The 16,406-nt window shown below is 28.4% G+C and overlaps 1 protein-coding gene across 1 annotated transcript in view; it reads left to right on the top strand.

Moving 5' to 3' along the window:
• Trap1 (TNF receptor associated protein 1) overlaps positions 1-16,406 on the top strand; it is an 81,513-nt gene that overhangs the window by 19,245 nt on the left and 45,862 nt on the right. Inside the window, exons 6-9 of the mRNA XM_085813055.1 lie at positions 342-511; positions 3,455-3,564; positions 7,345-7,418; positions 8,598-8,871. Of these exons, the coding sequence (XP_085669181.1) occupies positions 342-511; positions 3,455-3,564; positions 7,345-7,418; positions 8,598-8,871 (628 nt within the window). The remainder of the gene's footprint in view (positions 1-341; positions 512-3,454; positions 3,565-7,344; positions 7,419-8,597; positions 8,872-16,406) is intronic.

Below are 16,406 nucleotides of genomic sequence, written 5' to 3'. Positions count from 1 at the left end.
TCTCTACGTCCCCAAAAAATAGGAGACCTTTTTTTTTGGGATTGCCCTCGTATCAAACAAATTTTTGATGGATTAAATATAAAAATTTCAGTCATAGTTTTTAGCTGATTAATTTTTTTGGGCCCTTATTATCTTAAACATATTATCTATTTTTAAGTGCTGTGATGTTTAGAAAAGATTTTGCTTAATGTTATCATATATTGTAAAGCTTAAAACATTAAAATTTTTCATTTAGAAAGTTCAAATTATTAACCTGTAATAAATTTTTTTTAAATCAGTAATTTTTGTTAAGCTTCTTTATTTTAGATGCCTATGAATAAATCTTCATATTAAAATTTTAGGCATTTTTGGAAGAGCTAAAGAAAAGTGAGACAACAAGTTGTGCAGTCAATAAGATTATTGGCCAGTTTGGTGTAGGTTTCTACTCTTCTTTTATGGTTGCTGAAAAAGTGGAAGTGTATTCTTTGTCTCATAAGCCAGGTTCTAAAGCATATAGATGGGTGTCTGATGGGTAAAACATTTGTTCCTTATTAATAAATTGTAAAAATTTAGTTTATTAAATGATTACATGGTTCAGTAAAGCATCTGAGGAAACTGCAATTTATTTTAGATTATTTTTTTAAATTATATTATTATTATTTAGTGTGTTATTTTTTAAATGCTGTTCCAATAAATTACTAGCTTCCAAATACGTGCATCTTCAGTATTACTTGGTTAAGGAATTTTTGCATTAAAAAAAGTCTGTGTTCCTTTGCATAACTCATGATAACTTTTTTTTTTTTTTTTTCCCTGCAGTTTTTCACATAATAAAGCAGATTTAAATATGCCAACACATTCACTGTCCTTTGATATGAATCACTGTTGCCTGTGCCAATCAGGATTTGTTCGAATAATGTACAAAGTTCTCTTACAATAACACTTTTTCATAAAATTTAATGCAATTTGTGGCCCTAATAGAAAAATATAATTTTCAAGAAAAATGTGTGTCTGATCACAGATGGTGACATTGATAACAACATTCAATAATTTTATATTGCTAGCAGCTGCTTACTCTGATTCGAGTTGATGCTGAATTATTATTTTCCAAGATAATTTATTAAATTGTTAACATGTTTTTATTACATAACATAATATTATATACTAAGTTATAACAATTCTATTTATCACAGGTAAATCACAAAGGATCAGAACATTTTTATGAGAAAACAAAAAGAAATGTAAAAAATCCTTATTACTGTATATTAAAGAATGATATTTTTTAAAATATTGTACTAACGGTTTTAGTTTATATCTCCAATCTTTGCACTTATAATTTGTGTGTTTTTGTCTCCTTCCTGCTATTATTATTTAAAATATTGTACTAATGGTCTTAGTTTATATCCCCAGTCTTTTTACTTATAATTTGTGTGCTTTTGTCTCTTTCCTGCTATTGTAAAAAGGGGAAAACCTTTTCTTTGTATGTAAAAATTAAAGTTAAAATGTAAAAATTAATATTAAAAAAGTAGGAAAGCTTTCAGATTTATATTATGCCGAAGAGAGTGTTTTTTTTTTTTAATCATTTACTCATGCGTACATGTTTCGAGAGCATTTGGGTTAATGCCTCTTTGAGCTAAAAATATTTGAAAACAGCATATGTTTAGAATTTTGGATAGGCAATCTTTTGTCCTAAAGATAAAATATTTTATTCCATACAGTGTGTTGCCACTACTCGCTTTTAAGTCATTGAGTTTCTTAGTAAAAAATTCTTTAAAAATTTAAAAATATGAAATAGATTATAAAAGAAATTCGAAATTCAAGATTCGGGCTTCTAGGTGCCTGTAATCGGGTGGAGGACTACATTATTCAAAATTTAATAGCTCTAGGTATTGTTTTTTCACAGTGGGAGAAACGTACACCCATTTATGCAGATTCTTCATTATTTAATTTCTTTAAATATATTACAGGGCCATAATATTTGATGGCAAGAATTTGAAAAGCGATACAGCCATTTATGGTGATTCAATGCAAAATTCCATTTTGAGACTTAATAGCCCTTCTGGGCTAATACCCCTTTGGGGCACAAAATTTATTACTTACAGCTAATGAGACTTAAAATAATACAAAACAACGTATCATCTCTAGTTCTTTAGTGGCTTATTGGAATTTTATTGCTTGGGTTATAACTTCAGTAAATCTACATGAAGCTATGACACTGGTTCTGTTAGACAAAGTGCAACTAGCTTACCATTGTCAGGCATTTACATCTGTTCTGATCAGTGAATGTCTGTTTCTAAGCAACTAACTGTGGGGGCAACAGCCAGTCTTTTGTTATGAGTTATGCTGATTATTATTTTACTTCACTGTTTAACTTGACATAACTTGACTTACTTCTGAACTAAGCAAGCATGTGTTGAAATGAGGCATAAGAAAAAGAATTAATATAAGCTTAATTTTAGTAAAATTTAAATAAAAAGCAACTAATCTTCTTTAAAATATGTGGGATTATTATAAGTGTAAAATATAAATGTTTCAAATTTTATAATTTCATACTAATTACTTTAAACAATTTAATTTTATTTTTGAATTTGTTTTATAATCAAATTAAATAGGATGTTTAATAATGATGTATCGTACTTACAGATTTATTTTATTCTTACAATTTGCAAAAGTGCTGTGACAAAAGTGAAGTTCGAGTGTAGATAATTGGTTTAGTTTATTCAGTTCCTATTTACTTGATGATCGCTTGTCAGATAGCAAACAGAGCAAGATGCACCACAGGGACAGGCAAGATGCACAAGCTTCCCAGAGCCTAGAAAGCAGATATCGGCACTGCCTGCCATGGCTCTCTAAGGGCTGCTTATGCTGCTGAATTTAGTTTTTATTTGCGTGATAAGTCCTTAGTTTTTTCATTGATGGTCCTTTAACAGTTTGAATAGTTCTCAATTTTAATAAATTTATTTTATTTTAATTAATTAATAAGCTAATTAAATATTTATTAGCTAAGTTAATTTAGTTTATTTTATTACTTTTTATATTTAATAATCTAAATTCTAAATTTTGACATCAGTTTTTAATAGTCCTTAATTCCAACATGCAAAAGTGTGTAAAAACCCTATATGCTTATAATGCCATGTTACTCTGATAGGAGCCAGTGGCAGCAATCATGTTAAAAATATTATGAAATTTTATAAAATATTGAAGAAATTTTGTAAAGTGTTCATAGAAATCAAAAAGGTAGGTTTGGACTGTGAAATTATTTAAATTATTAATTTTTTAATAAGTTGATAAAACTAATTAAGTCTTCCATCATAGTTAGAGCCCTTATGTATGTATATTTTTTTAAGGAAAAATATTTGGTGCTAATCTGATATTAATATTTCTTTTGCTTTTTGAATTATAAATGAATATTTTACATTTTTTATTATAAACAAATTCAGAAACATATGCTTTGCTGAATCAGAAACCTGTTTTATAGTTCTGGTTCTTATGAGATAATGGAAGCTGATGGTGTTCAGCCTGGAACAAAAATTGTGGTTTATCTAAAATCTGACTGCAGAGAGTTTGCAGATGAAGGAACTATTAAAGGTATTATTAGATTATAGGTTTATGGGAAATTAGATTTTTTACTCTATTTTTTAGTTATGCACATGAATTATTGTTTTGTAGCATGCAAATAATAATTGGATTTGATGACTAAATAAGTGTATTAAAAAGTAATACATCTTACTTTGTTTTTACACTAATTTGATTTAATAAAAATTTAAAATATTTAATTCTCTTTTTATATTTGTCATTTTGATTTAACATTAACCGGGAGAAGTCGATTTCTAAGATTATTATTATTATTGCTTAATTCTAAGAAACATTTCGTTTGTAAGCATAGTAGTCCTATCTTGGAACACTTAAATGTTCGGATTTTATTTCTGCTACCTAAAGCTAATACATCTTTGTTATAACTTCCAAGCTAAGGTAATATTGTGACATTTGAAGCATACTACATAAAACAAACATTCCAACATATTTTGGACCAGCTAAAAAATGAAACATTAAAACTCATTGGTGTGTGAATTAGCATTAACTCAAGTTGGATTAGCATTAACTGAATTTAAACTAGCAACTTTGATTGCATGTTGGAAAGGGATTTGGCCGCAGTGAGTAAAAAGAAAAAATCTCATCATTCCTAATATGACCAAATTTTTTAACATTATTGCAATGACACATAATATTAGTTGAGAAGGATTTGATGATCTGTCATTTGAAGATATTTATAAATTGTTAATTAACAAAGCCCTTGGTGAAGATGAGCTATTAGAGGTTGCCCGAGATGCTTAGTCTTACAGAATGTAATGGTAATGAAGGAAATCATCCAGTTCTAAATGCAGATTTAGTAAAATGTAGATCTAGAACAGCCCAAAATTGGGTAATCATTTTGTCAAATGTGATTGTAATAAGAACTATACTGAGAAGTTTTAATGATACAATAAGTTGTTGACAGCCTCTTACAGAGAATTATATTATGGCCCAACAAAAATCGAACTTTACAACTGAATTCACCTTAAGTTTCATGTGCTTCCCAGAAACTACGATCTTTTACCTTAGTTATGACTGCGAGAAATGTAAAATATTCATGTACTTTTCAAAAATCATATACAATGACATTCCTTCTATTATTTGGGCAAGAAAATATAATATTGCAATGCGTATCATTTGTCATTGTGATTTTTTTATTTCACACGGTGGAAGGGCTGATGTTCTTAAATGTGCGTGTACACAAGGACATCTCTACCTTTTTACTGAAGCGCTTACCTGTCACTGAATGCATCGGAACATGCTGCAGCTGTTTCAGAAAAATATTTCATGACAGTAAAATTACTAAGGAATACATCTATACAATACATCAATTTCATGACAGTAAAATTACTAAGAAATATTCAAGTACAAGGATAAAAATGGCTGCAGTTGTAGAAGAAATTGGTATGAAAAATAAATCTTCAGATATTGATTGCATTAAAACAATTCCATTCTGCCTCTCTATGGATGGAAGCAATAATACCGATGCAAAAATGTATACAATATTGTTTCTTTTTTGTTAATCCAGAGTCTTCAGAAATTGAGTATAGTTTACTTTCTGGCCTCATTTTTGAAGGAGATTCAGCAGTTTTTAATATATAGCACAGCTAATTATTAAAACTTTAAAAAAAAGTACAATTCTTCAGGATAAATGCTTAGCTCTTAGTGTCGACAATGCGCTCGGAATCGTAGGCTTGAAGATTGATGTTGCAGGCATCTTAGCAAAAGAAAATTCATATTTGCAAATTATGAAATGCATGTGTCACCTCTTAAACCGAGCAATGAAAAACGGTCAGCTTCTTTGCCAGTAAGTGTGAATGAACAAATTGTTGATATTTATTATTAACTTGGAAAAATTGCTAAAAGGAAGAAAAAATTTTAACAATTCCAACAGTTGCATAATACTGAAATAAGTAAAAAATCTGAAACATGCTGTTTATCTTTAGAGAAATTTTTATCTAAAATCTTCGACCATTGAAACCCACTCCTTATATTTTTTAAGAAAGAAGTAAATGCCTCTAGAGCTAAGATAAAAAGAATCTGTTGAAAGTTATATAATATCTTAATGGAGATGTAATTATACTTCCACTATTAAAAATAGTGTGGGAAAAATTAATTTCTGCATCTGTGGACAATTTGATTAGCAGTTCTCAAATAAATACTACAAAATATAAGCATAAAGTTCTCCCTAAATAAAATTTAAAAAAATCACTTGACAAGGGACGCATTTTCTAATTATTGTAAGTTTATCTTGTGAAGACCGAATATTTATGTTTTTTGTCTTCGGAATTTAACAGAGCTTTTTGCATTTTTGTACGCTCCATTTTGCCATCATTCAATGTTCTTAACACAATTTTTTAGTTCATGTTTTACAATCAATGATTAATGATCTGCTTAAAGTATTATTTAATGATAGGAAAACTGAGTAGAGTATTTTTCTGTTATTAGAAGGTACAAGTAGTAAAACTTTTTTTTTTTTTTTTTTTTTTTTTTTACATGTAAGTTTTATTGCAGCACTTGCATTTAAGAAATAATAGTTGAACTTTCAGATATTAATTAGTTATTTTTAAAGCTATTTCATTATTAAAAATATATTTTTCTATATCTAGCATTTAAAAATTTTTTTGTTGTTGAGAAAACTCTCCTGATTTTTTTAAAAAATTTCCTGATTTTTGAGTGTCTTAGGTTGGCAAGTATGTAAGTAATTTAATTTCCGAAGAACATGGTAACAGTAAGAAAAATAACAAATGAACAATATTATTTCTTTAAATGAAACTTTTGGTCCAATAAGAATATGTAACAGTATTAACATTACAGTATGTAAGAGTGATTGAGTTGGATTTGTCATGCTCTCCAGCTGTATTGGCTTCTTATCGAGCTGGTTATGGAGGGAGCGTGCTCACATGCATGAGTCTTGAGTGCAGTTCCCAAGAGGGACATCAGAGGAACAAAGGAGAAGGAGGTAAACAAAAGACCGATATTTCAAAAGGTCGAACACATCACCAGTAGATAAGGCTGCTATGAGCTGGAATGTAGTAGCTTAATGTAGAATATGCAAAAAATATGTTTGAAACAATAATTGCAAAGGAAAATAAAATGGATGAAATGCAATACAAAAGTGCAAATGCAAACTGAATGCACTGAAAATAAAAATTATCAAATCAATACATTTTATCAATTAACCAGCCCTCAGAGAGAAAACTATGTACAATAGGGGAAGTGGAAAGCTATATGAATATTTTTTTAATTTTTAGAAACGAGCACTACAAAAAGCTAGGGGGAAAATATGCAAGGAAATATTGTTTGACTTTTGATAGAGAAATATCCATAATATAGTACAATTCTGATAACATATGCTAATTTTTTTGGATGTAAACAAACAAAATTTCAGTTTTTCAGGAAACTTGGATCTGTTGCACATTTTAGTCTTGGATCCTGCCATTTTCCTAAGAATAACATCTTGTAGTGAAGTGATTGTGAATATTACTTTGTAGGGGCATTGAATACTTGCTGTTATAACAAACACATTGATGAAGAGATTCCATTTCCATTATTTTTTAATATCATTAAAAAACAGCATGTTGGTGCATTTTCAGACTAATTGTTTTCTTCTCCTCCCCTCTCCTCAAAAAAGTACTGATTATATGCATACACACACAAAAAAAAAAAAGACTAATCACAACACATGTAGTGCAAACCACAGTTCTGTTTTTTTTTTTTTTTTTTTAAATGAACTTTAGTTCTTGTAGATTTTTGGTTTTCTTTATATTTAACTGATATTTGTCTTTTTTTCAGATGTCATACAGAAATACAGCAATTTTGTGAATAATCCTATTTTTGTTAATGGGAAGAGAGCAAATAATTTGCAGGTAAATTTCTTTGCTATACTTTTTACTGTAATTAATTTATACGTGATTGTATCTAGGATATGTTAGGTATTCTAGTATTGATAGATCAATTTTATACAATACTGCCAGTGCTAAAGTAACAGCTAAGCATAGTCCTGGACAAAATTATTATTTTTTGCTCAATATCCAATATCCAGTTGTTTCTTCCTCACATTTCTGCACAAACAGTTTACAAGAACCATTTGCATAATGATCCCTGTTCATTTTGCACTTCTCTCTCCCCCTTTTGAAATCATAGACCTGTTTTTTCGTAATATCTAGTAATTACTGTTGCAAATATTTGAGGTATCTTCTTTTCACCTAAAATTTATAAATAAAAACATAACAATAAAAAGATTACCATTCATTCTTTAGATTCTGAATTAACAAATTTGAGCTTTGCTATACATTTGCAAAATGCAGTGTTACTCTTGCAATTTAAAACTGAAATAGATTTTTTAACAATAAGAAATATTTTGGAACTTTGTCATTGAAAGCACATGCCTAGAATAGTTTTTAAGGAAATCAAAACCTGTATTCATCTTTTTTTCAAACACCTTGTACAACAAGACAGAAAGAAAACATTAGGGCTTTTTGCAACCCATGAGAAATTGTCTTGTGACCGACTTATTTGGAACTTATTGGATTGATGCAAAACATCTAAACAAAAGGTTAAAATAAAGATGAAGACAGTAAGAAAGTTTAGATTTGGTGATTTTGGCATGCTGTCGATAATGTTTTTCTCAGATCTAGAATAGATGATGGATTCAGGTACTTAATAACAGTAGCTGTGATGAACTATCATCGTACCAAAAATTTATTATAAATATGGCATAATCTATCACATGGCATGAGGCAACATTTTTTATTTTGACAGGATGTTACTTTTTAGAGGTGTAATTTCTTTGCATAGTGAAAACTATATAACTTGTGTAAAAAGTATTATGTTGCAATTAACTGTTTTTAGTAGATTAGAAAATTTTTTAATTTATCGTTACTGAATAGTCTTAATCCTATTTTAATTCTCAAATTTGTTATCCTTAATCCTATTTTAATTCTCTAAAAAAACTTTTTGCTGAATTTGGCTTCCAGTTTGGTAATGTTTTGTCCTTCTTTAAATTATATCTAGCATGCACGTTTTCCTGTTAAATTTTCTTTTAGGCAATATGGCTGATGGATCCAAAAGAAGTAACTCCTGAACTTCATAATCAGTTTTTTCGTTTCATAGCTAGTTCTTATGATATACCACGATACTGTTTACATTACAAGACAGATTCACCCTTAAATCTGAGGTGCTTGCTTTACATACCAGAAGGAAAGCCTGGTCTATTTGAAATGAGTCGAGAATTAGAAGACGGTGTTGCTTTGTATAGTCAGAGGGTCTTAATAAAGAGCAAGGCTGATATTCTACCCAAATGGTTGCGATTTATTCGAGGTGAGTTACTGAATTTTTTTTAAATATATGCATTCTTAATTAAAGCAGAACTATTTCTTGTATTTTATTTTTTAACTCAGTAATATGGAAATTTAATACTGCGCTTGAAGGAGCTTTTGATTCATACTATAATTCTAAATTGCATTCTTATCATCCTGAAAAGGAAAATACATGTAATTTAGGATATTTCAGGCCAAATAGCATTTCAGTGTTTCGAGTATAACCTGTATCTACAAAATTAAGTAAATTAAATATGATCTGTATTGTTATATGTTGTCAAGTTTATTTCCAAAACATTAAAATGAGATTTCCATGTCTTTTCATCATGTCAAAACTTTGAGTGATTGAAGAAGATGCACAAACTTGATTTGACTATTTTTAACACATCTTAAGTGAGTGTTTTCTCACCAAACTCTCACCATATAGGAGCCGATCTTTTTTGCAATTAGTATGCAAAATTACGTCTGCTTCTTAGCGAAACTAGTGTCCGGTGAAAGGTTACAAAAATAAAAATCCTTTCTCAAAAATTTTATAAATCTTTAAAGTGTAATCTTTCAAAGTACTTTCTTTTGTGCAAAGGAATATTGCAAAATTTACACATGTGTTGAGTTACACTGTATATTATCTTTACGGAGCATCTACACCATTGTTGCAAAAGTCCCCTCCCCATCTTGTTTCCATAATGTGTTCTAATGTATGTTTGTTTTTTTATGTCCATAGAAAGTCTATCCAGAGGATCATGATTTTCTGCTTTTTTCTAATGCCGAATATTGAAAATATATAGCATTAATAGTGTGTATAGAGTTGATGGACGTCTGCAGGAGACAGGTATACTGCGGGGAAAAAAAAGGGGGGATAGTTTTGTATCTCCTGTTCTACTGGTCCGATTGACGAAATTCAAATTGCATTTTTCACGTCTTGAAAGCGCAACTTAGGATGTGTATTAGATTTATATATAGCATTGTTTTAATATGGGTATTTCGACAGAAAATCAGACTTTTTCCAAAATGAAGTGCCAATTTTTTTCCATATTTCGAGTCTAGACTCAAATTATACCAAACTGTCAAGTTTTGTAAACATCGCACAAGTCGTTTTTAAAAAATTAGCTCTCAAAATTTTAGCTCCTCAATGTTAATTGAGTTTGATATATGTTTGTTAATCTCTCTTTTTTTTTTTATTGAACTTATTTGATGTTTTCACATTTCCAAAATTTAGGTTCATTCCAAGTAAAATTTGCCCTTTTATGATTTATTGTTAAAATTTGTATTTTTAAATAATTTTAATAAATTTTTCAAAAAAATTTTGAATTATAACCTAAAAAATTTTTAACATTATCTTAAAGTAGATGTATTTCTAGGTACACTTGCAAAAAATTACGAGTTTTTTATTCAAAATTTTCTGAGATAAGATATACATGAATTTATATATTGGCACGTTTTGAAATTTGGCATATTTTTTTAAGCGATAATAATGCCAAATGTGGTTTACACGCTTTGTTAAAATTAGTTGAAAGTATGAACGCTGACATTTTTTCACTCGTCTGCAATGAAAAAAAGGGGGAAAAAAAAAAGGTTGCTATAAATTAAGTTCGCCAAATGAATTATTCTTGGTGCAAACTGAAAAAAATACGGCAAGGTAAATTTTTGAATTTCTCCATAAATTTCACACCAAATTTTACAAAATTTAATATTTAGACATAATTTGAGTTGTAGAATCGAAGTATGGAAAAAATGTGCCTTGTCATTTCAGAAATAATCTGATTTTGTGTCATATTACCTGTATTAGAACAATGCTATATATATATATCTAATATAATTTCACTAAAAATATAATTACTTGGTTGCATACTTGTAAGCACAATTACTTAAAATTACTTATAAAATTTGTAAAACAGCATTTTACAGGGCACAATATTATCAAAGACCTTATTACTGACTTTTGCAATTATAAGTTCTCTACAAATAACAAATACAATAAATATTACTGCAAATCAATTTTCTTCATCCTAACTATGATCATATTCAGTTTAGCAAAATTTTCAGAAAAAGTCAACAACTTTTTCCAACTGCTAAAGTACAGATCTCACCAGCTTTCAAGTGTCAATACCTCTTAGTAAATTGCTAATTAACCACCATGAATTAGCTTCTGCAGCCCATTGATACTGCAAAGAGCTTCAGCACAAAGATTTCATAGATAAATTTCATCAACATATTATTACAGGCAATTTAGCAATAGTTCAAAACCAACATTTAAGAATTTTAATGGCTAAAGGTACCAAATTTAGACCAGTACTAAAAATTAACAAACCTCACAGTTTTAAAAGTTTCGTAAAAAATATAGACAAATTTATAGTTAAAACTAGTTTCAAATTAAATATTCCAAATTCTACCTTTATGGCTTGGAAACATGCAGTATTAGAAGAATTCAAGCAAAGAATTCGAAAAATTGAATTTAATAGCAATTTACAGTGGAATATTCTCATTCCTCTTTTATAGGATTTAAAACAAAAGTTCATAATCACCAAAATTGACAAAGCCAATAATAATTTTAGCATAATATGAAAATTTTTTTATGTCTCATTAATTAATACTGAACTAAATAATGCCATTACTTACAAACTCACCAATATACAAGAAAATGTTATTGCAAAAAAAACTAAAAGCATTTCATAAGAAACTGCAAATTTCACAACCATCTAGCTACAATAAATTAGCAAATCTATATGCTCTCCCAAAATTTCATAAATCACCACTCAAATTTAGATTTATTGCTAATGGTACAAATAATTATAAAAAGAATATAGATTACATATTTGCAATTATACTTAAAAAAATCTGTAATTTAATCCAACAACTCATTAACAAACAACACAATTATAGTTGGATTATTTATGATAATGCTCCAGTTCTCAGCAGTTTTAAAAGTTTAACAATCAAGAACATTAACTGCTATGACTTTGAAAACCTTTATACTTCTCTACCATTAGAAGAAATTTTTAGTAGTTTAATGCAACTCCCACAACTTTTTCCTGACATACTTAACATCCTTAGTATTGAAAGATGGAATAATTATCTGAAATGTGCATTATTTAATAACTACATTAAATTCAATAATAAGAACTTTCAGCAAGTTAGAGGAATTCCTATGGCAGCAAACAGTTCTACACAAATTTGTAACCTATTTCTTTTTACTTTTGAATATAAATTCCAACTAAGTTTAAATAAAAATGAATTAAAGCTATTTGCTCATACTTTTAGACACATAGATGATATTATAACTTTCAATAATAATTCTACTTTTGAGCAATTCAAAATTTGCCCAAATAGTTTAACACTTAATAAAACGAATACGAATCAAGATACTATTGAATACCTAAACCTGCAAATTATTAAACACAGCAAAATTAAATTATATGATAAAAGAAGGAATTTCCATTTTCATACTATTAAACTAATTAATTGGAACTCTAATATCTCTAGAAAAGTAATAGAAAACACGTTTCATAGCCAAATAATCAGAATAAAAAATATATGTACTGAAATAGACGATTTAAAGGAAGAAATAATAAAGCTAATTAATGTTTAAGTTGATAACCAAGTACCACCAAAATTTATTAATTTATATATTAAAAAGACAGGCATTAACTTTATAATTTTTTGGCTCTTTTTGATATGATAACATTACCTTAAACGTTAGCTGGAGGGTAATGAAGGATAAAGAAGAGTAAAGAAATTATTTGTAAATTTTTATTGTAAATAAATTGGTAAATATGTATATTTAATCAATACTGGATTCTTTCCTTTTACTAATAAAGGGCCAACTCTTTTCAAAAGTTTCAATTATAGCCCGGATTGAGTGAAGATTTTAATCTTCTTCTTCTAATTTTCCATACTTTAGCCAGTATTTAGTTAAGTTTTGATATACCAGTTAAAATCAAGTTCATTAAACTTTCAATTTTTTCTTTCTTTAAATTTAACTTCTTTAAGGAATTTTTGGGAAATTACTGGGAATTTTTTTAGAGGTTTTTTAAGGACTTCGTTTCACAAAATTTTGGGAAATTTTTTGACATTTTAAATTTTGCTTTAAAACTTAAATTTTAAAACATTTCATTTTTACTTAATTACTTTAATTATTTGCCTTGCAATATTTACACAATTTTTCAACAGAACACACGTTTCACATTACAAACAGTTTACATTTATTAATTCACAATACCACTTAACTCTATTTTACTTCAAGCAAACTTACCTCTCTTGATTGGCTTAACTCCCTCGATAATTTACCGTTAAAATTAAAATTTGAATTACATACCTTTAGGATTTTTAATTTTTAATTTAATAATTTCTAGATTTATTTTTTATATATTTTAATATTAATGTTTGCAAAAAATTTTTAATATAACATTTTTAACATAAATTTTTAAGATAGCAGCTTGGCACTCAACTTTACCTACATAAGCGCCATCTATATAATTAATTTGAAGAACACACTTACTTCTCTTTAAAAACACTTTTACAAACCCCAACACTCATTTAGTAGGTAAGTTAGAATTAAAACTTGCTATTTACTTGCTTTAAGTATTTTTTAAAATTTTTTATGTAGTATTTAAGTATTTTCTAGATATGAAATTATATTTTTAAGTATATATTTGTTTTTTAAAAATTGTGAATTAGTTCTTTATCTTTCTTATTGGTTTATATGGATTATATCTAGTTCTTTTTTAGTTTCTTTTTATTGATATGCATATTCGTGTCGGGGAGGTTTCTGTAGACAAGGGTTTCTAAAATACATTAGTTTCTAGATTATTTTTTATAAGAAATTAATTTTTTTAAAAAAAGTTTAATTTAATACTTTACTTTACTTGCTTGTTTCTCAAAAGACTTCATTAGTATTTTCCTTTTAAAACTTTAATTCTTAAATGCTAATTTCTAAGGGTACCACTTTGTTGGTATTTCTTTTTGGACATTCTTCACTTTTTACTTTTGGTTTTGACTTTTACCCTTGCCTGCATGAATGACGAAACACGAATTGAATGATTGGAGAGTTAGGTTTGGAGGCAACTTCCCCTTGATAAGTCTGTCTCCTGCCTTCTCAACAGTCATTCACTTATGCATTTTTAAAAAATTGTTTGGATTAATTTTAACTTGCTAAATAGTGAATTTATTTTCATGGATTTTTTTGCACTTGATTTGCTTATGCTTCTAAATTTAAATGATATTGTAGGTTAGTTCGAGAATTAAATCTTTTATATGTTTACACTTTTTGGTTGATCTTTACATTATGGTAACTTGGCGATTTTTTGGTGAAAATTTGGAGACCAACTCTCCTACAGCAACCCTCTATTTTTTTTTCCCACCGCCATTTTGTCTTCACGAAGTAAAGACATGTTTCTTTTCTTTTTATCTACTGAACACTTCTTCCAAAAATCTACTAGCCGAATTACACTTATGCTAGAAATTTTATCTAACAAAACTGCTTAATCATGACAAATATTCACTGCAAAATTGGGAAAAAGTGCACAATACCATACTCCTTACGCGTTTTTCAAAATAACACATACACATAAACCATGTACACGTCGACTTATTTTTACTTAAAAAAAATCCCAGAATTACACAAAAATGGCATTGCGCACACTCTTCACTATATCCATGTACACTGCTTTTTTCTCATAAATTAGAAAAATTTCACGAAAATACATGACAATTTTCTGAATCTTTAAACCCGGTAAAAAGAACATATATGAAATTACCTGATCGCGAAAAAGTATATACCCTTTCCAAATATGAACATTTCCACATATAAAATAAATAAAATATCCAAAAACTTTTACCTCTAAATCATCTATTATATTATAAACATCACCAACGAATTCATACTGCAAGCATTACAAATACTTAGTGTCAAATATTTAAATTATTTCCATGCACGTTTACTTCAACTAAAACGTATACCAAATTCCTACAAACATAAAATTCACAAAATAACTATCATTTAATTAAAATATCACTAAACCATGTACACGTCGACTTATTTTTACTTTAAAAAAAAATCCCAGAATTGCAAAAAAATGGCATTGCGCACACTCTTCACCATATCCATGTACACTGATTTTTTCTCATAAATTAGAAAAATTTCACGAAAATACATGACAATTTTCTGAATCTTTAAACCCGGTAAAAAGAACATATATGAAATTACCTGATCGCGAAAAATTATATACCCTTTCCAAATATGAACATTTCCATATATAAAATAAATAAAATATCCAAAAACTTTTACCTCTAAATCATCTATTATATTATAAATGTCACCAACGAATTCATACCGCAAACATTACAAATACTTAGTGTGAAATATTTAAATTATTTCCATGCACGTTTACTTCAACTAAAACGTATACCAAATTCCTACAAACATAAAATTCACAAAATAACTATCATTTAATTAAAATATAATTAAATTCAAAAACACTACTTAAAATATAAATAAGCACATATATTAAATTAATAAAAATTAGCTTACAATCCTGATTACTTTAAACTAAATCATTGCTAATAACAATTTTCCCAATAATATCAAATTACTTTACTTCCACCTTACATTTAGAACAATGCAGAAATAATATCCTCAAATAATTAAAAATACTAACTTACCTAATCTTCTTCAGAATCTTGATTACGTGTCCGGTAAACTTTTCTTATATTTCTGTTTCAGGATCTTTAAAATCATACTTATAGTTCACAGCAAGGTACCAGGTAAAATAAATAACTTAATAAAACATCTTTACTTCTATCTCGCACAACCTTAAAGAAGCACTTATTACTACCCCTTTCAGTCCCACTAAATACCCATTTCGAATTCACTTTAGTTAGGGCCTTGGGATCCAAAAATTAACGAACACTGTTTCACACAACACAGAATAAAGCCAAATACAAAATTTCCAGATTTTTTCCCGATTTCCCCCCTTTTCCGGTTAAAGAACCGTAATTCGTCCATTAATATCACATTACATATCTCATGATCTCTCATTTCCCTCACACAAAATAATGCATAATCGGAACTGAATACTGCTCACATTATTACCAAAGTCCCAGGTAGTAACCTTTATCGCCTCCAAAATGTCGTCAAACTACCAGTTACCATATTCTAAAGATCAGCCCACTTTTTTTTGGCTTTAAATTTGCTTTTTTAAATTTTATACGTGTTTGTTAAAATTTAAATTTAATTTGTTTAAATATATATATCTAATATTTATCCCAAGTCACACTCTTGAGACATGAAAAACACAATTTGAATTTTGCCAATTGGACCAGTAAAACAAGAAATATAGAACTGCCCCCCCTTTTTTTTTGCAGCGTACATTGCCCTATTAGCAAAAAGAAACCTGTCACATCACAGCTCAGCTGGTGGCAAATGAGTTTCTTGCTGCTACAGGACAGCAGATCATCCAAAAAACTGTAGCCATTTGGGAAACTGATCACTATATGCACATACAGAGTTGCCAACTCTCCCGATTTTCGACCACTCTCCCG

Source organism: Stegodyphus dumicola, chromosome 3, assembly GCF_044657685.1.
Source record: "Stegodyphus dumicola isolate Sdum_Otavi_A_Nest chromosome 3, ASM4465768v1".
NCBI lineage: Eukaryota > Metazoa > Arthropoda > Arachnida > Araneae > Eresidae > Stegodyphus > Stegodyphus dumicola.
This window is presented reverse-complemented; position numbering and strand designations above follow the sequence as displayed.